The following is a 27,013-nucleotide window of genomic DNA, read 5'->3' on the forward strand; positions in this document are numbered from 1 at the left end:
GGTAATACCTATTAATATTTAATGTGGCTTTGCCTTTGAACTTAAAGTATTTGCTATTTGTTTTTGAGGTGGAGTTGTCAGCTCTTGCTTTGATATGATAAGTCAGTCATTTGAGATTTCTTAGGATCATTCATAGCAAAGGAAAACATTTTCTCTCAATCCTTTGTTCATCATGAAATTTAGGTAAATATATGTATCTCATATATTGTAGGAATTTTTGTGTGTGTGTGCTTAGGCCAACATCTGGTACCTTTTATTATCAACCTGTCAAAGAATGTCATTGAGTGTATGCATGGCATACAACTTTAGGTGTTGAACTTAAACATATGTTTCAGAGTCTTTTCAAGGTTTGAGCCTTACATCTTCAATATTTTCTATAACTGGCCTTGTTGTGACCTGATTCCTATCCTTCATATTTGTCCATTCTTTCTATCTGCACATTGATAGAATATAAGGATATGTATACTATGGAAAATAGAATTTGAGAAGTCTTTTGATAAGCTGGTTCTTGAGTAACATGTTAACATGTTACCCATTAGCAATATGTTTTACAGCCAGCTCTGTAAGTCAGTCATACTGGGCGAAGTTTTGATCTGATGAGTATCTATAACTAGTTATTTACACTTTTGTAGCCCAAGTACAATGTCAGTATTTAAGGGACAGCAGTATAGGCAGAACCAGATCATAATTAGGGAATGAAATAGATTTCTAGAAGGGGTATAACTATCCTATTTCAGGAGTGGGACAACGAGGCATCAGTTTAATTTAAATTTCAGCACAAAGACTATTTTATTTGGAACTAGACTAAAGAGACAAAGTGGGGCCATCTGGTTTTAAACCCCCCTTCTCCAGCGGAGCCGAGCAGCTCACCTTCTCTCCAATCTTTATTTCCCGTGCTGTCTGGCAGAGAGATACGCACCCTGGCATGATTACCAAAACAAATTAATGCTTCTTAAGTCTGCTTATAATTAATAACTCCCAACAGAACATGAGTCTTCTGTAGGTTTGGAATCTTGCCTAATTTTCTCTAAGATAAGTAATTAGATGCCGAGGACCGATAAGGCTGTTCCCGCCGAGTATCTGCCAAACAACCTGCATCTGTAATGTGGGTAAGATGATTAAAATCTGAGAATGGCTGGAGGTTTTTCACATGTCGCAGCACTGAAGATACTTACTCTACCCCGCCCCCCAAGCCCCAAACAAGATTTTAAAGGAATCAGTATGTCTATACCTACAGTCATTTAGATGATGTGGTTAACATCTTTTTTTTCTATTTTGTTCTTTGTTTCACTTAGAAGTTGTCTGTGTGAATACTACCAAATTGACAATTACACTTTTTCTGGAATTTGGTCTACATGGAATCATGTTTTCTGGAATTGGCCAATGGAATCATGTTTACTAACTCTTTTTATAACAATCTATTGGGCCATTGCTATCGTAGGGCTTCTCTTCGGTAGCTTGTCTGAGTGTTATGAAAGTCAAGGTCAGAGCTCTGTACTGCCTGGGTGATAACCCTTCCCCAAGGTTCAAACGGAAGACTTCTATCAGCTTCATTTCATTTCCTTAAAGCAGGATTTTTCAACCTCGGCGCTATTGACATGTTCAACAAGACAGTTCTTCATTGTGGGTGCCGTCTCTTGCGCTGAACAGTGCCGAGCAGCGTCACTGGCTCTATCCACCAGGTGCCAGTAGCAGCCAATCCCTCCACCCCACGTGTTGGCAATCCAGAAGGTCTCCAGACATTGCCAGATACGCCCTTTAGATTATAATCACCCTTGTTGAGAACCTCTGGCCTGCAACATAGAGTTCCACCAACATAATGGTGACAGTATAATAAAGGAAACCTTTATTCGTGGTGAGTTTTAACTGGATCCCAAGCTAGTACTGTTTACTTATCTCATCCACAAAGTTACTATTAAATAACTCAGAAGGCACAAGCAGAGAGCAGTTGACTGAACACGTATTCTGATTTAACCAAGCCGGTACCTCCTAGTAGCTGGATATAGTAGAAGCTTATAGTTTTGAAAAGGTTGGGTCTTAAATGTTTGTGAGTCGTCAGTGCTTTAAAGATAAGAAAAGGAGGCCTATGAGTAATTTCACATGTGGAGTTATTCATCCCAGGGGCTCAGCTCTGCTGTGGAGAGGGCAGTGTTCTCTCAGAGCCCAAGCACAGCTGGGAATAACCAAGGTTTATTTATACAACTCTCATTAGGCAAGAACTTCCAAAAAATAACCTGGTGGCTTGCCAACACAAGGAGGCTCAAATTTAATTGACCCAAAGTAACTATAAGTGTTCAGAGAGAAAGGTTATAATTGGAAAAAAGGATGTTGCAGATGCGGGATGAGGGAGAATAGAATGCTTTGTTATTGTTGGTTAAGGAGTATCCCGGCCAAGATGGAGAGGCTCTTGGATTAGTTTAGAAGGAAGAGGAGTTGGTATTAAAACAGAAGTACCATAGGAATCTTCTTTCTTTCTTTGATTAAAATCATTGCTTAGGTCAAATTCTTAAGGTAAGAAATCAGAAAGGCAGTTATCTTAAGACGTATATAAGGTATGAAACATTTAAGGCATATTCGACATAAAAATTTGAAAGTTAAACAATGAAATCTTCCCTTACCAGCATAGAATTTAAATATTAGTCTGTTTGTGTGGATGTTATGGGAGGGTAAATCAATAATTTCTTGCTGCCGTGTGCATATGTAGAAATCCCCAGTTACCCTCTATAGTGATATCCTGTGAACTTGTAAAGGTTATGGGAAAATACTTTGCACACAAATTCTTAGAAGATGACAGATCTTTAATGATTAGATATATGAAAATAGGTTTATTTATTTTTTCCTTTTTATTGAATTTATTGGGGTGACACTGGCTTACAAAATTATACAGGTTTCAGGTGCACAATTCTGCACATCATCTCTGCACTGTATTGTGTGTTTACCACCTCAAGTCAAGTCTCTGTCCATCATACTTTATCCCCCTATACACTCCTCCACCTCCCCTCTGCCCTGCAACCACCACACTATTGTCCGTGTCCATGAATGTTTTTCTTTTTTGCTCAGTCCCCTCCCCACCCAGGCCCCAACCCCCAACAGCTGTCAGCCTGCTCTCTCTGTGAACCTGTCCCTGCTTTCTTGTTAGCTCAGCATACTCATTAGATTCCACATGAGTGAGATCACATGGCATCTGCCTTTCTCTGCCTGGCTGATTTCACTTAGCGTAATGCTCTTCAGGCCCATCCATACTGTCGCAAAGGGCAAGGTTTCCTTCTTTTTCGTGGCCTAGGAGTATCCCATTATGTAAATGTACCACAGCTTTTTTGTCCACTCATCTGCTGATGGACACAGGCTGCTACCAAATCCTGGCTATCGTAAATAACACTGCAATGAACATAGGGGCGCTTGTATTCTTTTGAACTAGTGTTTCCCAGAAGTAGAATCACTGAGTCATAAGGCAGTTCCATTTTTAATTCTTTGAGGTAACTCCATATTGCTTTCCACAGTGGCACACCAGTCTGCATTTTCACCAACAGTGCACTAGGGTTCCCTTTTGTCCACATCCTAGCTTTTGTTGTTTGTTGTTTTGAAATAGGCCTATGTAGAAAAGCACAATATAAACAATAATTTCACAATTTTCAGGAAATTGATAAAAATATTCATTCAAATAGCTAAAAGTAAGGTTTAAGATTTCAGTTCTTAAAGGACTGGCAAGAACTCTTTCAACAAAGAAATCGTGAATGTATGGGTTGGTTTTCTTTTCTCTGAGAATCAGATATTTTTAGTTCCAGAGGGCATATGTTATAGACATTTTAAAAATTCACTTATTAAATATCAACTATAATTGAAAAAAATTTTAAAATCTAACTGAGGTCACTCTTCAATTCTTACCTTTTACCCTCTTACCCTGCCCTCAGGGTCCCTTTTGGAAAAGATCCTTCTCTGCTAATGTCTTATAAAGATTGCCAAGTATCTCTCATTACTACAAACATTGTGGCACTAGTCTTTTTTGTGTGTGTGTATGTTTATGTATTTTTTAGAGAGGGGGGAAGGGAAGGGGGGAAGAGAGGAAGAGAAACATCAATGTGTGGTTGCCTCTCATGTGCCCCCTGCTGGGGACCTGGCCCACAACCCAGGCATGTGCCCTGACTGGAAATCGAACTGGCAATCCTTTGATTCGTAGACTGGCACTCAGTCTACTGAGCCACACCAGCCAGGGCTGTGAGACTAGTCTTATGAGAAATTCTTCCTTCATTAACTGCTAGTGGTTATTATTAAGTGAACAAACCATTCAGTCACTCAACTAATCACTCTGAGATCAATGTGTGTATTTTCCAAGAACAGTTAAGGTTAAATCCAGAAATCTGAGTAGACAGATGCCATAATATTTTGTGTTCACTCACGTTTGTAGAGGATTGCATTTTTGTTATCTTAAAATAGCAATTTAGGTACTTTATTTATCAACTGGAGATAAATGTTTAAAGAAAATTTTAGTAGTCTTCTAGAGGCAGTTATTTACAGATAGCTATAAATACTTTTTTAAAGAAAGTCTAACTTTGTATTCATTTTTTTCTTGCAAGTTGAAATTCATTTTTATTAAACCAGTGGAAAAAACTAGATTTTGTTTGTTTTAAGTTAAACATGAATCAATTCATATTTACTTCACTTATTAAGAATGAGCACAGTGAAGCTTTGAAAAGTTGTAACAATGCACGATTCATTTTAGAAAATATGCTTCTCACTAGAAAAAGAATTTGGAGGCATGCATACTGCTGCAGCTGGGCATGAGAGAACAGCTGGAGATACCCACGGAGCTATTTTTAGCAAAGGCAAGACAAGCTTCCTGCTCCCTTTGTTGGTTCAGTAACCAGTCCTTGGAGAAAAACCGCTTTGATGAGCCCTGCAAATATAAAATCAGAGATTAGGGGTGAATAGTGTTGGAAATTCAACTAAGATCCAGCAAAGCATACCTCCAGGCACTGTACCTCAAGCTACCCCCAAAATGTATTTAAGTTACCAAAAAGGTTTTGCCAATTATTAATCTAAAGCCTTAATATTTTACTTTTTGCAATTTATCATCAGGATGCTATCATGAATATTCATAAAGATTCAGCTACACAAACATTCATAGCTGTTAATATCAATAATAATAATACCTACAAGGGGATAACTTAAAAGTTAAAAATGGGAAAGTAAAATTATTGAGACATTATTGTACTGATTTACTGGAATGCTGTTTAGTCATTAAAGTGACATTGCAAAGGAATATTCAGCCCTGGCTAAGTAGCTCAGTTGGTTAGAGCATCATCCCCACATGCCAAGGTTGGGGGTTCGATCCCTGGTCAGGTTACATACAAGAATCAACCAACCAACGCATTAATGAGCGAAAAAACAAATCAATATTTCTCTCTCTCTTTCTCTTCCTCTTCCCCCTCCCTTCCTCTCTCTAAAATCAATAAAAAATAGTAAAAATAAAAATGAATAAAGAATGTTCAATGTATGTAAAAATATTCACTGCCTATTAAGCACAAAAAGAAAAGTTATGAAAGAATACATCATGACTTATGTGTGTTTATGGGCTGTTTGCCTAAGAGGACACTCACTAAATTGTGAACAGGTTATCTCTGGCTGTCCCCACTATGGATTAGGATCCATGTTACTTTCTTCTTTCTCTCCCTTCCTTCTTTCCTCCCTTCCTTTCTGCCTTCCTCTCTTCCTTCCTTCCCTCCTTCCTCCTTTCCTTCCCATGTAGTTTAAATAGTAATTTACAATTATTTTTTTTAATTAGTGCATTAAAACAAACTTATTGAAAAACTTCTCTGGGCAAATACAGTTCCAGTCAGTCATTATGTTAAATAATGCATGTCTTCCTGAATATATCTTATTTAGAAGTTATATTTTAAAAGTCAAGGGTAAAAACATTGTCAGAACTGAAAAGTTCATTTTAAAGGAAAAATCAAGCTCATCAGAGTGACCAGCAGTGTTTAGAAGGGTAAGCTTCCGAGCCTGTCTTTAAACACAGGAGAAATAGCGAGCACCTGAACTTCCACCTCTTTCTCCCTTCCTCTTCCTGAGGACGCCTTTAGGCTGTCCACTAGGGAAAGTGAACACAGCGGTGGAGGTAAACCCAATGCTGCAGGTGGGGTTATCTCAGAGTTATGGAGGAGGATGTAGAGAGCAGTAATCTGACCTCATTATTGTAGCAGAGAAAGCACAACAGTACAGCTTCTGGACAGCAGCTGAGGAAGGAAGGTATGAGGCAGACAGAGGTACCAGCATGGAGAAAGGATGACAAGAAGAGCGCCTGTCTCTCCAGCAGGGTAAAGAGAAGACGGCTGTGAAAATGACACAGGATCAGCTTGTACAACTCCGCTGACAGAGTTGCTCTGCCTTCCTAGTGCCTAGGTGGGAAAGCAGAAAACAAGAAGAAAACAGAAAGAAATCCACATTATTATTTCATGTGGGCAACTATTTGTGAAATTATCAGAACATTTGATAATTCTCTTGGCATTTTAATAAAATCCACCATTAATATTTAATTTTAATAATTTTGAGTTAGTCTTTCCAATCCAGCACTCTCCCTAAGCACAAACTTGGGGACTTTTTCCACAGCTGTCTCAGCAAATGCAAGCTGAAATTAAGCTATATTTAAAATTCTTTTGATTAGACAAAGTTGTTTTATACCTTTTTTATGACATAGCTAGGGCTTTGTATAAATTATTTACAAATCGGTGGCTTACTTTAATATTTTGAAGCCAGATGAAATCTCAGTCTGCAATTTGGGATGTTTGGACATTTATCAGGATCATGTCACTTTGCAGCAGGTAGTTAAAAACTGATGGTCATAAATAAATGCAAAGCACCCTCCTAAGGAAAACTTTCATTGTGGGTCGGATGTCAAAACTAGAACGTGCCGTTGGAAGCTGCAGGAGTTGGCTGGCACGCGATTCAGCAGATCCTGTGTTTATCAGCTATCAGGCATTTTCAGAATAATTTAGTATTTAAGAGAAATTCTGAAAAAACAACCCACATCTTTCTACTGTGATAACATATAGAGCAGTCTCCCAAAATTTATATGCAAGTGTGTTTATTGCCATTTTCATTAGTTAATAAGTGAAATTCCAAAGGCTGAATAAAGTGAGTAAACAAAAAAGAAACTGTCCGGCAAGTTTTGATTTTGTTCTGTCAAGGTACACTTTATCAATTCTAATCTTTTGATCGCTGATCCCTGGTATTTAAAAAAAAAAAAAAACTGAAAGGACACTTTTATTACAATTACTTGTGGTTTTGGCACTAGAGTTTGTAAACAGATCATTCTTACTGAACTTTCAGCAACCTAATTTATCTTGAAATTAGGGCTTTTAGTTTCTAATACATCTCTAACTAACCCATATGCTGAATTATAGAACAAACGATACAGTGTGCATCCACAAAGGGAAAAGCAGTCCGGATCAGACACCTGCTCTGTCGTGCAGCAAATGCAGGCAGCTGGGACCCGTCAGTTTCGAGCTGACCATGTCAGGACTGCTTTTCTACATGGAACTCTTGAATGTTTTTTAGCTGCCTTTCCACTGCACACTCACATGTTTGAAGTCCTACATCTAAAAAAAATTAGAACTGCATTTAAATCAGCTTTCCCATAGTTTTTAGAGTGTGCATTTGAAGTATTTTTTAAACGTGAGCCTTTTTGAATAAAGCCTTGTTAAAGCCAGAGCAAAGTCATTCTGATGGATAATCAGGAGCAAGAAGGAAAACTTTAGAGGTACCGATTTCTGTTCAGTTTGCCCTTCTGAGTCAAGCAGAGTTATACAATATTTTCAGGTTTTCTTTCATTAACAGGAATGAGGTAGTAATAAGTACATGGGTAACACGAAACTTCATTTTAGTCAAGAGTTTCACCTGTCTTCTCAAACCTGTTATTGAAGCCACCAGCAAGCTGGGAGACTGATCATGGGGAGAACTCCGAGAACCTTCATGATATGCTTTATTAAATTAAATACCCCGCCTCTCCACCTTCTGTTCAAAGAACTAATTAACAGCCAGAAAGAAAAGACAAATAGCAGATGGGAGAGGAGGCATAGACACCCTGAAACTGGTGAAAGCCTCTGAATGCCAAGAGTGAGATGGCTCCGTTCACATCCTCGCAGCTACACTCCCAGAATGTCATGTGTTTTAAATGACAGACACTTTTTCCTGAAGATGCTTCGTCCCTGTCGTCAGCCGAACTTGACTAACTTACAGACTTGCGGGGTTTGTGAAACCAAAAGGGAGATGCATTGCTTTAGCACCTGATTTTCAAATTAATTAAAATTCATGAATTATCCACAGGCTCTTTGGGCTTGTGGCAGGCAAAAGATACTTTGTGTGGTGGTCGGGGTCAGAGGCAGGGGGCACGTGTTCCCGGGGAGACTGGAAGTCATTTATATATATGCCCTGGAGGCTGGAAAGTGTTTCTGTTCCTGTTTTTGTTTTTGTTTGTTTGTTGTGGAAGTGGAGGGGGAGGCTAAGGGTGGGGTGAGATTGAAAGAAACTGGAATTGAGTCCTATGGACAGTGTCCTTCTCCAGGTATGTTGGCTGCTCTGGAAGGAAGGGGTTGAAATGTTCTGTTCAGTGACAGTGAAAGGAAAAGAGAGGGGGAGTCTGCCTGGAGTGCGTGGATGGGCTAACACCGCACAGAAAGTGAATCCAGGAGGGCCACATTTGCCCAAATGCCACCGAAAACTGGCTCCCAGCAACCCCTCCAGTTAAGGAGAGGCATAATTATGAGAGTAGCGTGTGGCCTGGGTGGGTTTACAGTGGAAAGACCCTTAGGAGAAACCATTTTTTAAATTGACACACACACACACACAGGCTTTGGAGTATCATAGTTGCATCACATTATTGTTTCTTCTTTTCAAAATCTCAAAACATTTTTCTTATGTTTGCCTGTATCAATAAAATAACTGCGGCATAACAGTCATTCTCCGTAAATGAAAACATGAGTTAATGAAATGAAATTTTGTGAGCTTCGAGAGAAACCATTCTTTGAATTATCTTTATTTAGCTTAAATGAAATGACTGTACTTTTGCAGTCGATCATAAATGATCTGTACTTTATTGTGTATTTCCTTTTCTTCTGCAGTGAGATTTATTTTTGAAGTAAGGCGTGATGGGGGAGGGGAGAGGGGTCTGCTGCCTGAAGGGGGCTGCAGGTGATCTGAGATGTGAGTCCTTGAAGCATCATCTAGCTGGGGTGAGGTCCCCTGCAGCTCTGCTAGGGACTCTAAGTGGGGAAGGAGGCCAGAAAGAAAGAGAAGATGGTACCTGTGAGATCGCCCTCGAGGTGTGCTGAATGAACTTAGCTCTCTAAGGCAGGGGTGTCAAAGTTATTTTCACCGTGGGCTGCATCAGCCTCATGGTTGCTTTCAAAGGGCTGAATATAATTTTAGGACTGTGTAAATGTAACTACTCCTTAACGGTTAAGGGAGAGCTTGGTGCTGCCGCCAGGAAGAAACAAGGTGCCGGGCCAGATAAAAAAAAGGTGGAGGGCCTGATTCAGCCCGCGGGCTTTGTGTTTGCCGCCTGTGCTCTAAGGCGAACCTCCTCTGTCAGAAAGGAGCCCAGAAGAGAAGTTGATATCTGGCAGCTCCTGGGAGAAAAATGAGCAAGGGCAGACCATGAGGCTTTCAAGTCATATGGAAAGTTCTTGGCCATCACCATGATTCACTTGAAGAAGGGAGGGGACCCCACGATTCCTCAGCCTCACAGCCTGAGAAGAGTTCACTGGAAATCCAGTGGGATTGATCTCCTAATCTTGGAATAGCATAGCTCTGTTCCCTAAACCTGCACAAGTCCCCTTTAAAAGAGAGGAAGGCACCTTCTCAAGTTCTCTCAAAGTTCCCATGAAAAGAGTCAGTTGTGGAACAACAGTGGGGGAGGGGGGAGGCCTTGACGGGCACCTCCAAAGGGTAGTAAGACTTTTCAGAGTTTATGTTAATTGGAGCTGATGGGTGATGTCAAAGTATGGACTCCTCAAAACAATTTAAACAAGACCCGCCTACAAAGAGAGGAGGAACGTGTGTTAAAGATTGTTTTAAGTAATGACAGAATTCATACATGTATGATATGGTAGACCTTATTCAAGGAGCACTTGAGGAACAGAGCCTTTATAGGCACTTTAATGAGGTAGTATTCTAATAAGACTGCTAGGTTAGATACAAAACTGGTTACATCTCAAAGAGCACTAAGCTATAATCTCTGGACTTATCTTTTCTACCACACAGAAATAATGTGTGTGTCTGCTAGAAACAAATCTACAAGTTAACATATAAATTCATAGAGACTGAGTCCTTAATTAACATTATACTGAAAAGTTAATCCTTGGGTAGAGCTATTAAAACGATGCCTCAGGATGATTTTTAAAAGGGCACAGAATTATCCTCATTGCCTTATTTATAAGTTCTGGATAATTTTTTTATAACAGTAGAGAACCCATAAATATCAAATACCTCTTGATAGTTACCCCTCTTGCTCTTTTTCCTAAACTTATGTTACCTATGTAACATATGATAATAGTTGGTGAACACAGATCTTTGCCCCCTTGCCTCTTCACACACACACACACACACACACACACACACACACGTATTGCAGGGATCCAAAGAGAAAAACAATAAAAGAGAATCAGGTGACTCTCCCTCTGATAGAATACATCAATATGTTGAACTCACTGCTGATACAGGAGAGCTTAACTCTGGAATCACTCTGAAAAGTTCTGGAGGTAAATAGGTGTGGTCAAGGGTAATAAATAATTCCTTGCTATGGACATCAAAGAAATAGCCAGTTTTGTTGTTGTTGCTATACTGAAGTTTCCTTGCAGTAACTGTTGCCAGATCCAGGAGGACGCATGGCACTCATAATCACATCCCTGGGGGATATATTAAGGGTCCCCAGGGCATACTTGGTTGGTATCAGCGACCAAGGCATGCACTCTGTACCTGGAATCCGCCGATGGCTACAGCCTGCTGCGTTCCCTCAGAGGTTTTCACAGGGACCCTTTCCAGCTCTCTCTCTCTTTCATCCTGTCTCCAAGACAGAAACATTCCTTCCCTCTCCTGGCTCACCACCTACACGACAGAGTGAAACCAAACTCGGCATCCCCTCCGTAATCAGTTTTGGCTTCCTCTAGCCTTGCTCAGTCCTTGTGTTTTCAGTCACCGTGGTGCCTTAGCCCCAAAGATAGTGACATTTCCTCTGAGTTAATCTTAATGCTCTTCCTCATCTGCAATGTCTATGGCAAGATGAAGAGAATCATGATACTCTGTTATTTCAGAAACATACAGCCTGGCTTTTACTGGTCTGATTTAGGTATTTACAACCAGAGAATGTGTTTGGAATCCTTTTACTAGTCTCTCACCTTCTTTGTAGTATTGGTCCATCAATCACATACACATTTAATTTGCTGTTAGTTTTCTTTAGTGCCTTATAGCAGAGGGTCCCCTCATGATGAGTTATGTGACTCCTCACAGTAAACTGACATGGCTGAGAAGGACACTTATCCTAGAGCATTTTTCAGTGACAAGACCATGTTCTCTGAAAGGTCAGGTTTGTTTACTCATATGTTTTGCTGGTTGGTTGGTTTTTAAGTGTACCAATGAATATGTTTTCAGATTGTTATAAAGAGAAAAATCCATCCCAAATATAAGATACTAGTAATGTTTTTAAGAGTTCTGCACTGTTGAAACAGGAAAATAAATATATTATCATTGTAATTAATTCCTCGGATGCTCTCTCACTCATTTATCAGATTTAATTCAACAAGTATCCATTGAATGCACACTCCCCAGTATAGCTAGATCCTGCCCCTAAGGAATTTGCAGATTAATGGCCATGAAGAAATGCACTCAACCTACAGGAGTACTGGCCAGAATGGCATTATTGCTGTAATAAAGGTAGGCTACTCACAGTCGTGAAAATGTTGACCCCTTAAATTTTGGCTGGATACCATGTATTGAATATAGCTAAAAAGACCTTGGAAATCATCTGGCTCAACCCTCTCACTTTAAAGCAGAAGGTTATCTTATTCTTTACCAGAGTAATCTATATTTGTTGTAGAAAGTTTACAATATGTAGAAAAGTGGAAACAAGAAACCAAACACCAAAGCCTACCACCGCAAAATAATCATTAGTAGTCTTTGGGTATCTTTCCTTCCAGTCTCCTCACCTATTTTATTTTTCACAAATATAAGAAAATATTAAATATGCAATTTTGTGCATTGATTTTTTCCCATAAAGTATTATGGAAATTCAGAACTCTTGATAAACAGTTTAATTTAAATAATGTTTAATTATTGACTCAAGCATAATAACTTAGACTTTCTTCTACTACTCAGGTTGTTTACACTGTTTTACTATTAAATGGCTTTGGGCTTGAAACTTTCTCAGGATAGAGTCTCTGAAGTAGGTTTATGGGTCAAGGTATATGAACATTTTTAAGGCTCTTGCAGGATAGTTTTGAGTACTATGCATTTTATATCTTGCATTTGGCTTATCACCACAGCAGGTTTCATTAGCCACCCTTACACATACTGCAGGCTCTTCTGCCTTTTAATTGGCAAGGAAATTACCAGGAACTGAGTACACACTGGAGGGAGGAGATAAGCAGAGCAATCAAAAGCAGCTCCCAAGAAGAAATGGAAACTTAATCTACCTCAGCTTCTAGTAGTACCCTCCTTAATTCGTGTTATCTCCTTTTCAAGTTGCATAGACCTTGATTTACACAAGTGTAGGAAGTTAATGGCTCCTTACTCAGGGAGTTGTGGGGGGGAGGCAGAAATTAGAATATGTTCACACATTTCCAGAAACCACTGAGTTTCTAGTAATTAATTGTTATTAACAATTTCAAGCAAGACAGCTTTTTCTAATAGCTGTGAAGGGATATGAGCAGAATCATGAGCCACGACAGATGGGCACTGGTGTGATGGATGCACCGTCCTGAAGAAGCTAGTTTACGCTGGGCTAGGTCCAAAGGCCTGGGGTCCACGGAGGTCCACTGTGGCAGGAACCCCTTAGCGACTCTGAGACTGAAAGACCTGTGTGATCCCCAGTGCTCTATCCCAGGCCCCTGGGATCCTCTGAATGGAGCAGCACGTTGACACAACCTGGGTGGTCTGAAATTTCTGCAGGCACAGCACCCTCTGCTGGACCGAGCTGGATCCAGGGCTCAGCACAGTTGACTCGGGAGTGGCCTTGAGGTTGCCCAAATAGCATTTCATTCTCAGTCACAGACAAGTGGAATGTGAAATAGAATTTCTTAGAGGTGCCAACTTTCCAGGGGCCTTGGCCTGCTTCCAGACCTTCACCAACTTGAAGCCTTATAAATGTCCTCTTAGTCCTCACTGCTAAAAGATGAATAGATCCATTTTAAACCTTTTCTCAGAGCACCTCCTCTACATGGTCCCTGTGGGCATCTTCTGACTGGTGTTCTAGCTCCTCCTCTCCCTCCTAACCCGTGCGAACAAGTCTGTGTGGCAGAGTCCAACCATAACCAACAAGAGAGACCCACTAGCTACCTGTTTTTGTTATCACAGTCTGAGTCATGCTTGCTTTCTGCTTTCTTAAATAGCCATTTGAAAAAGTAGTTTAGGTGGATTGAGTGTGGGCTGCCAACCAAAGGGTCTCCGGTTCAATTCCCAATTAGGGCACATGCTTGGGTTGCAGGCCAGGTCCCTAAAAGGAGATGTGCAAGAGGCAACCACACATTGATATTTCTCTCCCTCTCTTTCTCCTTCCCTTCCCCTCTCTCTAAAATTAAATAAATAAAACCTTGAAAAAAAAGAATCTTAAAAAAACTAGTTTAGATCAGCTTTCAGTCTCTTGGGATTTCTGAATATTTTCTTACCATGTTTTCAAATAGCCAGTCATAATCTACCCTATTTGTAAAGCTTGGGTTTCTAGTTCAAATGTAATGTTTATGTTTCCTCACAGTTTTGGATGAGATGACTGTTTTTTTTAAATCCAGCGGCCAGTTGGATTACCACTGACTTTATCTCTACCCTTGATTTTGTTGTCACAGATTTATTTTGTAGAGAAAGCTGTAAATTTGGCCTTTTATTACCTTTGCTGCTTTTAAATCTGAAGACCTTGAGATGTTCTTTGTGTGAGCCCACTAATCCCGTAGGAACACCCTCCAGATTCAGAAAATGTCCTATAAATTGTTATAATCTCAAGTACAATCATTCTCTCAGGCCCCCCAGAATTATAAAGCATCCCAGCATCCCCCCTCCAGCCCCACCTCATACTGCCTCCCACCCCCACCAATGAACCAGAGAGTTCATGTTTCACAATAAGACAGTTACAACGCCTGCTCCTCCCATCCCAGCTTTTTCCTCTCCATTGCCACTTCAGGCGCCTGTCTTTACTTGTCACTGGGGATTGGAAGTGGCTTTCATCCCAAACCTTCGTTTTCTACCCATGAATGCCGTAGACAATGCAAAGTTGGAGGAGGAGGTTGCAAGGGAAGAAGCGGGGTTGGGCAGTGCTACACTTGACCTATGAGCCTCACAAATGGTTGGTCAACTGAAAAAAGAAGCAGTTCTGGGGTTTGGGAGAGGACAAGGAATAAGATTAAGTAGTCCTCATAAAGACTTTATTAAAGGAGCCATTTTAACAGATTGTTGAGGCAGAGGACCAAGTCGATTCTTGGAATGAGCGCAGATTTTTATTGTGCCAGTAGAAGCCTATGATGACATGCTGGGCGTGTACATTAGATTTGTGAGTGTGATTCAATGGGAAAACTAGCGTGTGAATGCATGGAGTGTAACTGGTGAAGATAAGCCTAAGAATGTATATTAACTGGAAGTAGTCTAAAAGGGAGAAAGTTATAGTTAGTTTACTTTAGATTATATATGTAAAATTATATTTTTTATTTAAAACTACAAGGGGAGGATTGAATGTGGGAGGTGGGGGTAAGTAGGTGAGGGGAGAGTAATGGGAGAGAATGGGGATAACTGTGATTGAACAACAATAAAAAAGACTTTAGAAAAACAAAACTGTACACCTTATATGCACAATTCATTGCTTTTTACAATGCTGCTTCTTGGCATATATTAGTTATCTGTTTCAAAAGACTAATTCCATTTCCGATTTTGACAAGGCAGGTTGAGGTAGGTCTCTGTACAGCAACGTTATTTTCCGGTGACATGGCAGAACATAGCTGCATCCCGAGTGTGCACATTGAGTTCTGGTGTGAGCGCTTGGGCCCTCTGGCCCCGTTTTCCTTCCGGAGATGTTTACGCAGAGTAGAGTGTCTGAGCAGTGCTGCCTATCTGCTTCATCCCTTGGACTGGATGTGTTTAGAACGCAATTTCAAATTAAAAATAGAAGTTAAATCTAAATGTAAGTGTCAGGCTCTAGCCAGGTAGCTCAGTTGGTTAGAGCATTATTCTGATACGCCAAAGCTGCGGGTTCAATCCCTGAGGAGGGCACATACAATAATCAACCAATAAATACATGGAAAAACAAAACTCTCTCTCTGTCTTGCTTTCTCTCTAAAAATTAATCAATTTTTTAAAAAAAATTTAAGTGTCAGTTTTGAATTACTTGTAAATGATCCCCTGCCCCACTTTTTCACTGTCTTCTTCACTAACAAGGAATCGTTGAAGGAAGAGGGACACTCAGAGGAGCCAGGGTCCCATTAACGTCTCCTGTGGTTGCTGTATAACTAGGATGACAGCTCATACTCCTTAAGGAATCAAGAAGAAAATCTCAAAGATAAAAGAAAACTGTTGAAATTAGAGACATAAAAAGACTCACCTACTTAAAAAACAAAACCAGAAATATCTCCTTATTTTCTGCCCTCATCCTGCTGCTTTTAAAAAAATATGTGTCAGGGGAAAATTTCAGCTTATTAGCTGATAGGAAGGCACTGTTGTGTGGGGTAACTAACGGGTTTTGAGTTAGACCTGGGTTCGGTTCCTCATCTGTCCTCTACAGGGTATGTGAACTTGAGCAAATCACTTAAAGGATTTATTGAGGCTAGAATTAGGTGAGCCATGTAGGGCCCTTAATAGGACACTTGGCTCATAGTAAATGCTAAATAACTTTTGGCTGTTGTCAGGAGAATCTTCATCATCGTCATTTATCACCACCACCACCTTCACATCATGGGAACCATTGCCACCCGTGCTCCCTCCACCACCCCATAATCATCATCATCACCTTACTCCTGGTTTTCCTCCTACCTCTCTGTGCCCTCCTCACAGCCCCTTTGGCAGATTCTCTTTCCCTCCCAAACCCTTATGTACTGGGGTTGCTGAGGCTCATGCCCGACACACCTTGCCCTTCTCTTCATTATGCGTTCTCCCTGCGCAGGCTCGTCCACAGTGGGGGCTTCATGTATCAGCCTGCTGACAGCTCCCAAATCCATTTCTCCGGCCCAGATCCCTCTTCGGAGCTTCAAATGTTATATCCATCTATCCAACGCACCTCTCCTCTTGAATGTTCCACAAAACTCAACACATCTTCCTTTCCCCTTGTCTTGTGTCTTCTCTTTCTTTCTTAAGGAAGGCATCTCCGTTCACCCTGTTGACAAAGCTAGAAAGTAGGGTGTCGTCCTTGACTCTATCCCTTCCCCTCCCTCCACAGCTCACCCAGTGAATGTGCCCATTGCATTACACCTTCTAGAAATTATAAATCTCATGTGGTTAGGGACTATTTTAGAACTGAAAATGTCAGTGCCTAGCAGAGTGCTCAGTAAGTAATTGTTGAATGAATGAATGAATGAATGAATGAAAGAAACTCTTGGATACCCCCACTACCTTTCATTTCCATGGCCTCTTCTGCAGTTCAGGCCACCATCAGTGCTCAGCAACTTAATAATTCACAATTTAGAAACCCCATAGTTGAAATATCCTAACCACTCTTCCCACTTCGAGCGGGGCGGTCCCCACCCCTAGGACCACCATGGTTCATTTTTCACACCGCAACCGCAGTGATTTTTATAAATCCCAAGAAATGTGATCATGATTATGCCTCTTCCCTGCTTAAAGCACTCCAGTGACTCTGACTGGCTGTCCTGATTTAACGTCCTGGTCTACAACTGCCATCCTGGCACAACGATCCTTCTCAAAGATGCCCTGGGTGGCACAAGAATGATATGATTGCCCTAAACCTAATCTGTTGTCCACTTACCTTTCCAGCCTCATTGCTCCTCATTCTTTCTTCACCCCTACATGCTACTCTCGTCTCATCAAAGTTAAAGCATTTCTAGTTCGTTGTACTCACTACTCTCGCATCCTCTCCCTTCTGCCTGGACTTCTCCCTTGTCTCCTTGCTTGGCTGACTCCTACTGTCCTGGTCACAGGCCAGATCTCCCTTTACAGAGGGGTCTTTCTTCCCCAACCCCCAGCGTTAGGTCAGGTATCTGTTTGTGTTCCCACATCACTTGCATCCTAGCTCCTGCCTCACTGTTTTCATTACCTGTTAACTTCTGTGGGCCTCTCACCAGCCTCTAAGCTCTTCTCTTGGGTCGGTGATTATATATGCTGGCTACATCATTGAACCCTGATGCCCACCCCAGAGTCCTGCCCAGGGATTCTCAGCAAATATGTGGTGAGTGACAGAAATAAAACACCACAGGCTATTTGTATGATCAAAGTATTGTATGTGGAAAATCATATTCTGTAGCAAACCTTCTGGGAACATGCCTAATTTGTGGCTGTAAACAGTATATTGTCTTCTTGTCTCTGTTCATCGAGTTTGTGATAGTGGTGGAAATGCTTCTGTGCTCCTTTGATTAAAAGTTCATTCTAGGACCGGATTTGCAGTTGGTACACACTATCAATTCCAGGAAGTCTTGCAGGTGATAATGTTGCAAAACAAAGCAAAGAACAGCTGGGGTTTTTTTAGCCTTTTAAAGCTGCTTTTATTTCAACTATGCAAGGCAAGTTGGTTTTAAATTTATTTGCTTTGAAGTTAAAATTAAATGTATTCTCATTATTCCAACATATCTTAGATTGTTCCATATTCTACTCTCACACTAACAAAATGTAAAATATCTCATACTTCATTTGTATTGTATTATTTGCAAGCTCAAAATTGTGTGCTTAGGTGGTAAGTTCTCCACTGTTGTTTGATCCACCAAAGAACCCAAACGTTTTGCTCCACACGCATTGATTAGAAAAGAGTTCTGGACTGATCTGGGGGTCTGTAGACACCATTTATTAAATGAAAAGGAAGGTTAATAGCTTTTTTTCCCAAACAGAAATAGCTTTAGTGTTTTCTGATTGTGAAAAGTATACAGTCACTGCAAAAAAGAAAAGATAAAAAAGATAATAAAAGATAAAAAAGAAAATAAAAATCCTCTGTAAGCCCACTTTCGGGTTATTGCATTAAACATTTTAGGGGATGCATTTCTAGGCCTTTTTCCTGTATATGTAGTCATATCAGTGCAATTTTTTAAAAATTTGAAAGCAGTATCATTCCACAGATATGGCTTTAAAGTGTGTTTCTCCCCTCAACAACTTTGAGATTTTCAGGGAGGAAAATGGATACAGTGGATTTTAGGACATTTGGCTTCCCAGTGTATTGAGAAGTCTATTTCCCCTTTGCCACCTCCATGAGGAAAACTTCTGTAATAATCTGTCACTCTTTAAATCAGCCTGGATTTGTTTGAAGGAAACAGAATCTATGCTAGCTGTTTTATGCAGAAAAAGATTCACATTTTTAAAATCAGTGTTTACAAAATTGTTGGGATGTCTGGAAGAGGGACTGTAGGCTGTTCCTCCAAAAATAAGCCTGAACTGATGCACTGGGACTGTGAACAGGACACAGGGAATTGGAAAGCAGCCCCCAGAATGGCTGTCTGTCACCCTGGCTGACATACTGGGACAGGCTGGTCACTGCCGCTACAATTGGCCCTCCAGCCACACAGCACCGGCCTGGTCCACCCCGGCAGAGAATGGACACCCTGGATTTCCAGGGCTCCTCTGCTCTCACTAAGCGAGTAGCCTGTGTGCAGGAAGCTGCACAACGAACAAACAAAAGTCCCCACGACTGTGTTTGCCATCAGAAATCACAGAGATTTCCCCTGCTCTCTGATGTCATTAAAATTTCAGGTCAGTGGGTCTCATTAGAAGAACCTAAATCACATCTGGAACCCTAGTTCAAAGGAGTGTTGGAAATTGCAGCTTTAGCTGCCCAGCCTCTGCGGTACCGGGCAGCCCCAGCCCACCAGTCAGAAGGCAGGAGTGGGTATGTGACTGTGCTCACCACACACCGAGGCTGTAGGTGTTGGATTTTTGGTCCTTAAGGATGCGTCCCCATGCAAAGAACTTAAAGGCAACATAAAAAGGGAAAATTCATAAGAGGTGATATGTAGCACTGCAATTTATATAATGCATCCCCATTACTGTTTACTTTTTCCCCATAAACAGTGTTTTGATAAATTGCTCCTAACAGAGTTGCTAATAGCCTCCATGTTGGTAAACCAAGTGGCCGATTCTCAGGCCTCAGTTTACTTGACCTGTTAGGATTTCTGACATGGCTACTCATTCTGTCATCGAAACTGCCTCTTCTCTTGGCCCCCAGAGCCTCATGCTCACCCAGTGTTCCTTCCAGTTCAGCTGCTCAGTCCAAGCCTCCTCGCTCATTCATTCCCCATCATCTCTCCAGCTCTCAGTGTTGGGGTCCCAGGACTCAGTCTTCCTTCTGTTTCCTTACTCCCTGGCTCATCTCATCCTATTTTATAGCTTTCAGTACCCTGAACTCCACACCCACACACCCAACAGCTGCCTGGTTAACATACACCTTTCGATGCTTTAAAAACACCCCAAACTTATTTCCCAAACTGAACTTAGGCTCTTTCCCGCTATACATATGCCACTCACAGTCTTCTCCATCACAGGTCATGGAACTTCTGTCCTTCCATTTACTTAGGACAACATTTCCGGAGTCATTCCTGACTTCTTTATTTCTCCTGCATTCACATTCAATCCATCAGCAAGTCCTGTTTATTCTGTCTCCAAAATATCTGCAATCCAATTGCCTCTCTTCACCCCTGTGGCTCCCTCTGGTCCAAGACATTGTTATTTCACCCTTGGACGATTGCCCCAGCTCATCAGTGGTCCCTGTGTCCTCACCTGTGCTCAAAACAGGCCAGTGAAATTCCATCCCACTCAAGGTAGCCCTGACAGGTGTGGCTCAGTTGGTTGGGCATCATCCCTCAAAATGAAAGTTTGCTGGTTCGATTTCCAGTCAGGGCACCTGCTTGGGTTGCAAGTTCAGTCCCTGGTCAGGGTGTGTACGAGAGGCAGCTGATCAATGTTTCTCTCTCACATTGATGTTTCTCTCCTACTCTTTCTCCCTCCCTTCCCCTAGCTCTGAAAATAAATGAATAAAATCTTTTTAAAAATTCCATCTTTCTCAAGATAAAAGTAAAAATTCTTAAACCCAGATGACCCTTTATGACACTTCTGCCCTCTCTCTGATTTTCTTTCCTGTCATTCTCACTCTTCCTCACTTTGCTTCAGCCTCCCTGAGGTTCTTAAGCACGCCTTTCCCTAAGGGACTCGGCAACTGCTGGCCACTCCGCTTAGAATGCTCTTCTCCCAGGGATCCACAAGGCTCTCCCCTTGTCCTCAAGACTTTGCTGGGCCATTGCCTGCTCAGTAAGACCATCATCTCTGCTCACCCGACTGAAAGTTGCAAACTGACCTTCCCTTCGACCCTCCAAACTCTCCTTCTCTGTTCTGTTTTTTCTGTAGCACCCGCTACTTTCTAATTAACTAAAAAAAAAAAAACTTCTTTCTTTTATTGTCTACCCACCCCCTATGAGAAAAAATGGATCTGTAAATATGTGTTACTAAATCTTCAGTGTCTGGGATAGAGTCTGGGCACATGGGTGATCATCTATCAAATATTTGTTGAATGAGTAAGTTTCTTTATACGTGCAACATTGTGCACTGTGTATTCATTGGCAATGAATTCCTAGGGTCAAAGGTATGCACAGATTGCCGAGAAATGTCTTAACAACTTGTTTTTCCACCTAGATGCCCTGAGAATGTCTTTTTTTCCTGGCACCCTAGCCAACATTATGCCCTGGTCACACTGTCCTTTCTGTTCCTTGTATTCACTCTGCTCACCCCACCCCCCTTGATGCATTTGCACCAACTACTCCCCCTCCCAGAGTGCTCTCCTGCCACACTGCTGCTGGGTGTAATTTTTCTTTTTATTCAGGTCTTGCCTCACCTGGGTCCTCCTTAGAAAGGCCTTCCCTGACCTTCAGTCACAAAGTAACTTCCCAGTCACTCCTATCTCTTCATGTCCTTTTATTTTCATCATAGCATATATCAATACCGGGTGGTTTTTATTTGTGTATTTATTTATTTATTTATTTGCTTTGTTTCTCTACAATACAAGGTCCATGAGAACAGGAGATTTGGATGTCTTTTAGAACACCACCCCCAGTGTATGTGTGTTTGCTAATGGAATGAACTAGGCATTGTAATTTTTCATTATTACCATCTGGTGGGTGAAAGTGAACTTCACGTGAATTATTTTTTCGGACTGGGGAGGCTGAGCACCCTTTGAAGTGTGAAAGCCTTTTTTGAATAGCAAATGCTGAGGTGGTCTAAAAGTTGAAATATTCAGTTCGCGTGTTTGTTTTGGTATGCCATGTCGGATTTCTTTTATTGCTGATAAGTTGCAAAATTTCTTAAGTTTCTGACACCTTCTTTCTCATTTATGATGAAGTAGGGTCCCTTTTGCAAATTGCACTTATGCACTGTTGTCTTCTTTTCATCTTCCATAGCTTCTGGAAAGAACCAACAGTGGTTTTGAAGAATCAGATTCCGGTGCTACGAAGAGTCCGCTCCACTTAGCCGTAAGTGAGATGCTGTGGGCAACCTTGCTTGCTACAAAAAGAGCTTCAGTGTTCCTCAAACTAGGCTGCTCTGAAAATGAAAGCATAGGAATGCAGAAATGATGAAAACAGGACTTGGGTAAAGGCTCAGCCTCTTCAGAGAAAGACTGCTTCAAGCTCCAGCCCTAGCTGCACCCACTGACTGTAGACAACCTTCGACACATGACTTACCCTGCCTGAGCCTCAGTTTTCCCATCTGAAAAATGAAGGAAAAGAGACTACGTGCATAAAACCTTTACCTCAGTGTCCTTAGCAAGTGAAGGTTATAACTTTTAACAATCTTTAAAATTCTTATCTAGTAGTGAAATCAATAAAATGAGGGAATCCAAAGAAAATATTTCCATTTAAGAGATTTGATGAGAGACAATACACAAGTATGCGTGCTATAGGTCATTAAACAGCACAGTTTTAACACTACGGTTGAAAAGTTGAGATATTTGAGTGCAAACTCATGAGAGTGAGATGAGCGCATTCACCATCGCAGCTGTGCTGTGTCTGCGTGCACTTGGCGTCAGGGTCTCAGAGAGGCTGCCGAGCTGGAGGCGATCGGGGCAGGAGGGGTGGAAGAGGAGTGCCAGCACCAGCAAAGCTTCCACTGTGCACCCCAGTCATTAAAGAGAAATGCTCAGAGTGATGATCGGTCCCCACACCCTTCATGGGGGTGACTCAGCTGAGCCAGCTGGCCCACCACTCAGCCTCTGGCAGGGCCTGGCCGACAGTGCTGTCCAGCAGCTGACCATCAGTCGCTGTTCTCCAGGAGCCTCTCTGCGGGGCAGCCACACCCAGCACCAGCCACTCCCTTGCCCAAGGTGCTGCTGAATTGGAGGCCCTTGGTCCACTGCCACAGAGATATTTGGGTGCACCCAGAGACAACGCTGGGAAGAGGGGAAAGGGGCTGGGTCTCTGTTTCACTGTCATGACATTTCATCTAATCTCCTAATATTACCATGCATACATAAGCGCTTATTCAGTGTCATTAATTTGAGATGGAGATTTTGGAGAACACAGAGGACACTGGACACAGGAGTGTTTTGGAGAACACTCCTCCTTTGGGGAAGAGGTCCCAGCCCCGAGCCTTCTCATTAGCAACTCACCTGGACATGGTTTCCCACCTGTAAATTAAAAGGAGTGAGTTAGTTAAGGGTCTCCAAACCTTTTCCAGTTTGTTAACTTATGTGATTGTTTGTTGTATGATCTTGGCTAAGTAGCTAACCACTCGTGTCTCGGTTTCTTTACCCACAATAAGGGAGAATAGCAGTGCCTCTACCATAAGACCATGGGGGGATGACATGAGTTCATGCACGTAACGCAGAACAGTGTGTGCACATTTGTGCAACCAGCTCGCTTCATCCTCACCATTGTTAACATGAATACTGTCCTTTCATTTGACATATGCTGACTATGCATGTACTAAGCACTGTTCCAGGAACTGGAGATGTTGCAATAAACAGAACCCAGCCTCTGTCCTGGAAGAGTTTCCAGTCTAGGAGAGACAATAGGCAAGTACACATACACCGTGCCAGTTGGTGACAAGTGCCACAGGTGCTACAAATGGTGTCAGCGAGGTCGAGAGTATTGAAGTAGTAGACAGGGTACTGCCTGACATAGCGTAGAATCCCACACTTGAACCTTAGAGCCACTCATGTTGATATCTGACAGAAGACTGTTCTAGGCAGAAGCGCAAAGGTAAGAGCATGCTTGGCATGTTACCAGCAGAGCAAGGAAACCACTGTGGCTGCTGAGAGCAGTGAGGGAGATGGTCGGGGTCGGGGTGGGCAGGCACAGGGGCTTTATGCTCCATTTTAAGAACTTTGACTTTTGCTCTGAGCAGAATAGGATACCATTTGGAGAAGTTTGAGAGATAGATGAGGTGATATGACTTTTGTTTTAAAAGCGTGTTGCATTTAAATTGTCAAAAAGCAAAAACAGAAGGAAGATAACCAGGCAAACAATGGTGACAGTGACTTTGACCAGGGTGATTGCAGTGGGTTAATTCTAAAACTATTTTATTCTTGCTCTCTAAATGCTAACTCTTTAAAAAATTTTTTTTTTCTTCAAGAACTCCACAAGTATGCCCATCACCCTCTCCAGGGGCCTCTGTACCAATTAACTTGATAAAAACCCAAGGCATATTATATCTTAGGTGAAAGCATTCTAGCAATGAAATGGAACCAGATGCCCTCAAACTTGATGGCCACAGATACCTGACCTGCCCCGAGTTACCATTTCCTGGCTGAATGATTCAAGTCTCCAGGGTTATCAGCCCAGTGAATTTCATAAGCATTTTCAACCACTTGAAAAAATTAAATCGAGACACAGGGCTATGCAGATGAAGGGCTCCAGCTGTCGAGATTTCCAGATGGGCCCATTGTTTCATGCATTCTGTTGCGATCTCAAGTCTTTTCTCCTAGTGGCTGGCAGTTCCAATCTAAGAAGTTCAAAGAAGTTAATCACATTTCAAAAATATGTGTTACCTAATGAGATTTAAGGTATTTTGTAAAAACAATTTAAAAGGTTTGCTCCCTCCAGCAAAGACTCAAACTGGGTTGCCTGTGAAAGCCAAAATGTGACATGCTTTTTGAACCAGCATATTTGGTGTGTGTGTGTGTGACTTCCTCCTTTAGTTATTGTGGAATTACCTACTAAACACCTGGTTTAAGTTGGGAATAGAAGGAAAAATAGGACAATTGTCATCATGTACCGCTGACATAAGAAGGACTCCTTTGCTGACCACTCAAGTCTCTTTCAGGAAATGTAAAGCTTTATTTTATACTTTTTAAATATACTCCAAAAGCCATATAACTGCCTAAAGAGGGAATCATACATTTAACTATAAAATAGAATTCCATATTATATGGTAGTTTTTTTTAATAGGGTTAAGCTATGAAGTGCGAAGGTAAATGAAAGTTCTTGTATAATCAAAGTTACCTTTATTATTCCCCTTCTATTGCCCTTGAAGTTTAGTACAAAACTCTGTGCTTTCAATTCTGTATTGTGATGTGTATGCACACTAAAATTTGAGAGCTGCAGACTAGACCAGCAATTTTCTACCTTTTTCATCTCATGGCACACACAAACTAATTACTAAAATTATGCATCACACTGCAAAATAATTTTTTTGCAGATCTGACAACAAAAGTAGGTATCATTTTGATTCATTCACACAGGACAGCTATTGTTGTGCTGGCTGTTGTTGCTTTTTGTTTGACAGTCTTGGAAAAGAGGTCAGTGCCCCTGACCAAATAGTCAGGTATTGCTGGTTTTAAAAATTCTTCTGGCACACCAGTTGGAAATCACAGAATTAGACTAAAGGAAGAAACCAGAAGGATTCTATAGGTAAAACTGGACTTTTATCCGTTCTTTCTTTAAGAGAGTTTTCAAGAACCTGGTATAGAAGAAAATATGGATTAGAATTCTGAAGCTTTTCTAATTACCAGCAGGGCTCACTCCATTTTGTTTTGATGTGAAGCCTCTTTAACTTTAACACATGCTAGTGGATTGATTCTTTTCGTGGGGAGGTCGAAAGGAGAAAGTGCAGGGGTCCTTTCAAGGAGTCAGTTCTTAAGTCAGCACCTACTTTCAGTGCCCTGGGGTGTGGCTCTGCTGGGCTGAGCAAGGCTGATGCTGGCCCGCCCACTCCCTTCCTGGCCCGTTTCTCCTTCCCTTGTGAGTCTCCCTTCATTAAATCTAAATGTGTTCCCCCTCATGCTTTGTAGATGTGCATGCAACTTACAAGTTGACGCTTGTATTTTCCTAGGCTGCCAGACGGACAGAAATTAAAATGTTGACTGTTTTTGTCATAACAGTAACTGCCACTGAAGCAGCCACTGTTTGCAGATAGCCTCTAGAATCTGCTGGCATCTATGTGGAGTCATTTCCCTTTGGTGTGGAGTCAGGGTTTCTGCACAGGCTGAATCAGTTGCTATCATTCCAGTTTCAAATGAGGGGAAGTGTTATGCAAAGTCAGTTTTCAAAATAAGCCACATGCTCAAGCCCAGGTGAGATGGACTGATTTACACCCTGATGTAGATGATCCTGTTACCACAGCCCTTACAGAGGGTAGGTGCTCTCGAGTTGCCTTAAAGACCCCCCATGGCCTGAGTGGATAATGGCTGAGACTAGGTGATGAGTATATGGGAATTCAGTACATTGTCCTGTCTTCTTTGTATGAGTTGGAAGTGGCCATAACAAAACGCTACAGAACCACATGCTTTTCAGTCTCGTTACCCCCTTTCCATGGGAGCTCGTGAAAAGGCAGCAACTCAGGCTCTGGCCTCTGAGTGGTCTGCCTTCAATTCCCACCTCCATCCAGTAAGGCTGTGGACTGGGGCCTGGGTGGGAGGGCAGGGGCTTGGCAATAATGTCTCTGCCATTCTGTGTTCTTGTGAGTAAAATGGGCATAACAATAGTACCCAAACCATGGGTTGCTGTGACAGCTAAACAAAGTGCTACATGTCTAGCACTGCCTGACACAGAGCAAATGCTCAATAAAAGCTATCGCTGCAGAATTTAGGTTCGAATAAAGACTTGTGATCCTATGCCGTTAGGTTTGCATAGCAAGTGCAGGTCAGAAAGGCAGTAAAGGAACTTATTTTTCTGTCTCAAGAAAGATTGATATTCTAGAAGTTAGCCCAGAGTAAACCTTCTTGCTTCATAGCTTATTTTACCTCCATGTTGAGCCTTCTAGAGAAGGGGTGTGGGTTTCTGATTTGATATTTGTTAATCCAGTCTCTGTGCCATTGTATGTAGAGACAATAGTATTTTGTATGAAAGTCAATTAAATGGAATTACTGGGAAAAATTAGAACACAGTGCCTAAAAGCACAGGTCTTAGTGGTCATAGATTCTGGGTTTCAAATCCTGACAGTCATTTACTAGCTAAGTGATCTTGGATGACTCAATGAACAACATTCCCTGTTTTGTTTTGTTTTTCATCTATAAAAATGACGTTTGCAAAGACTAAATCAGACGCTAAAGCTAGAGTGCTCGGCACAGTGCCCTCAATAAAATAGATGCTCTTTAAGAAACACATTCCTACCACTAATCCTAATAAATGATACTGAGAATTTATATTCATTCACTTACTCTTCAAATAGTTGTTGAGTGTCTACTATGTGCCAG

At 41.5% G+C, this 27,013-nt stretch overlaps 1 protein-coding gene across 12 annotated transcripts in view; it reads left to right on the forward strand.

The window, feature by feature from the left end:
- ANKRD44 (ankyrin repeat domain 44) overlaps positions 1 to 27,013 on the forward strand; it is a 296,575-nt gene that overhangs the window by 233,903 nt on the left and 35,659 nt on the right. For all 12 annotated transcript variants that reach the window (XM_036023135.1, XM_036023137.1, XM_036023141.1 and 9 more), the window contains exon 17: positions 21,783 to 21,854. In XM_036023135.1, coding sequence (XP_035879028.1) covers positions 21,783 to 21,854 — 72 coding nt within the window. The remainder of the gene's footprint in view (positions 1 to 21,782; positions 21,855 to 27,013) is intronic.

Source organism: Phyllostomus discolor, chromosome 4, assembly GCF_004126475.2.
Source record: "Phyllostomus discolor isolate MPI-MPIP mPhyDis1 chromosome 4, mPhyDis1.pri.v3, whole genome shotgun sequence".
In the NCBI taxonomy this organism is placed as follows: Eukaryota; Metazoa; Chordata; class Mammalia; order Chiroptera; family Phyllostomidae; genus Phyllostomus; species Phyllostomus discolor.